General features: G+C 43.4%; 1 protein-coding gene across 1 annotated transcript; it reads left to right on the top strand.

Annotated features, from left to right (window-relative positions):
• Positions 1–1908: 1908 nt before the first annotated feature.
• Positions 1909–2343, top strand: LOC135108616 (fibrous sheath CABYR-binding protein-like). Its single transcript, XM_064019772.1, has one exon. The coding sequence runs from the start codon at positions 1909–1911 to the stop codon at positions 2341–2343; it is 435 nt and encodes a 144-aa protein (XP_063875842.1).
• The last annotated feature ends 269 nt before the right edge of the window (positions 2344–2612 follow it).

Here is a 2612-nt window from a genome sequence, read left to right as displayed (position 1 = left end):
CAAAGATAGGTAGATTAATTAGGTCAGAATCGGATACCATCGCCTTGCAGGCAGACTTAGATAGAATGAATGAATGGACGGATAGATGGCAAATGCAATTTAATATCAATAAATGCAAAGTGCTTAGCGTAGGTAGAGGAAACCCACACAATAGGTACACATTAGACAACCAAACTCTGGTAGGTACAGGGTACGAGAAAGATTTAGGAGTTATAGTTAGCTCTGAACTCCGTCTAGGGAAAAAATGCATAGAAGCCAGAAACAAGGCAAATAGGGTACTAGGATTCATTTTTAGGAGTGTTAAAAGTAGAAGGCCGGAAGTAATAATAAAGTTATACTTGGTGCTGGTCAGACCTCATCTAGACTACGCGGTGCAGTTCTGGTCCCCACATTACAGGAAAGATATAGGTCTATTAGAAGCAGTACAGAGGAGAATGACTAAAAGGATACAGGGGATGAGGAGTATTCCTTACGAGGCTAGGTTGAAGCTGTTAAATTTACATTCTTTAGAGAGACGTAGGTTAAGAGGGGACCTGATAGAAGTCTTTAAGTGGTATAAGGGTTATAACAAGGGAGATGTAAGCAAAATTCTTAGGATCAGCAACCAGGGTAGAACAAGAAATAACGGGTTCAAGCTTGAAAAATTTAGGTTTAGGAAGGAGATAGGAAAAAATTGGTTCTCAAATAGAGTGGTAGATGAGTGGAACGGACTCAGTAATCATGTAGTTAGTGCTAGGACACTAGAGAGCTTTAAGAGAAGATTAGACAAGTTTATGGATGGGGATAGCAGATGGAAATAGGTAGGTGTGTTTCATACAGGGACTGCCACGTGTAAGCCTGGTCGCTTCTTGCAGCTTCCCTTATTTCTTATGTTCTTATAGGTAGTTTTTTGTTTTGTTTTACTGGTCAGTTTCTTCTTCTTCTTCTTCTTCTTCTTCTTCTTCTTCTTCTTCTTCTTCTTCTTCTTCTTCTTTTCTTTACTTCTTCTTCTCTTCTTCTTCTTTTCTTCTTCTTCTTCTTCTTCTTCTTCTTCTTTTCTTCTTTTCTTTTTCTTCTTCTTCTTCTTCTTCTTCTTCTTCTTCTTCTTCTTCTTTTCTTCTTTTCTTCTTTTCTTCTTTTTTCTTCTTTTCTCCTTTTCTTCTTCTTTTCTTCTTTTCTCCTTCTTCTTCTTCTTCTTCTTCTTTTCTTCTTCTTCTTCTTCTTCTTCTTCTTCTTTTCTTCTTCTTCTTTCTTCTTTTCTTCTTCTTCTTCTTTCTTCTTCTTCTTCTTTCTTCTTCTTCTTCTTCTTCTTCTTCTTCTTCTTCTTCTTCTTCTTCTCAGCTGTTTGGGATGAGCCTTGTTCATGTGTTTCTGATGTATGCTTCTGCTTCGTGTATCCCTTATAGCCCGGTCCCACAGAACTATGGATGAAATACGAATGAATCGAGGATGCCTATTTTGCTGGGTTCCAGCCGTCCGCAAGCATCCACAGAAAAAATGCACTTTTTTTCTGTAATACTGTGCGGATATGAACCGTATGAATTGCACATGTATTGAGAATGTGTCGCTGATGTATTACGAACAAAAGCGGAAAGCACTGCGGAATCCGTCCCGGGGGTGAAAATACCGTTATATCAGGCGAATATATTGCGAGGATTGCGGGTATAAAACGGATACAGTGTGGAAAAATAGCGTATTTGTTGCGTATGTATTGCGAAAGCAGAGCGGGCGCATTGCAAACAAAGCGAAAAAATAGCGAACGCGTCGCGGAAGCATGGATGATGTAGAGCGGATGTATCCCGGAGACGGCGGATGCACAGCGCATGTGCGGCGTTTGAGTTGCCGAGGTTAAAACAGGGCGGGCTGTCTGTTTCTAACTAGTACGCCAGCCAACTTGGAAGGAGGAATATGTTCATCCAGCTTCTCAAGATGCCACAGAAGATGCCAGTCGAGATGTCCCAGAAGTCCACCATCAAGAAGAGGGCGACGCCCTTGGATTTTGGGTCAACTGCTGCTCCTACCCCAGCTCAGAAGCCTCTCAAGAAAATGAAGAAGCAGCGTGCAACTCTAGCTCCAGAGGACAAGCCCGCCCCAACCCAGGACCAAGCAGCCATGCAGCTTGCACCCAGGGACCAGCCTTCTCCAGCCTGGGAATCTCCCGAAGATGAGTCTCCTTCAGGCAGCGACGACCGTGAAGAGCCTCCTTCAGCTATGGACGGCCCAGAAGTCCAGCTTCCTCCAGCCAGGCACCTGGTGACCAGCAGGAAGAAGACTCCGCCCTTGACGATCCTCCCTCCCAGCTCTCCCAAACCACTGGCAAGCGCAGTTGCAAGTCCAAGAAGACCCGGAAGAACTTCCAACTGACAGCAGAGCAGGAGGACAATCTTTTGGAATGATTGAGGGAAAATGAGCTCCAGTTCTGGCTCACTTTATATACAATCTTGGGTTACCGTTATCCAATCGCTATTGGTTCGCAAATTATACGTTATGTATTTGGAATGCATTCTTATAATTCGCAGTATGGATGTGCTAGGTACGCTATATATTCGGTATACATACACGATACATACGCTCCCATTCCGTTACCAACACGCAATTACCCGTGAGTTGCGGATAAAAGCCGAACACAGCGA

The sequence above is a fragment of the Scylla paramamosain genome, chromosome 17 (genome assembly GCF_035594125.1).
Source record: "Scylla paramamosain isolate STU-SP2022 chromosome 17, ASM3559412v1, whole genome shotgun sequence".
Taxonomy (NCBI): Eukaryota; Metazoa; Arthropoda; class Malacostraca; order Decapoda; family Portunidae; genus Scylla; species Scylla paramamosain.
Note: the sequence above shows the minus strand (reverse complement) of the source record. Positions and strands in the feature narration are given on the sequence as shown.

Bases quoted from the DNA above. Each gene is read 5' to 3' on its own strand.
- LOC135108616 (XM_064019772.1), top strand. From the start codon at position 1,909: ATGCCACAGAAGATGCCAGTCGAGATGTCCCAGAAGTCCACCATCAAG.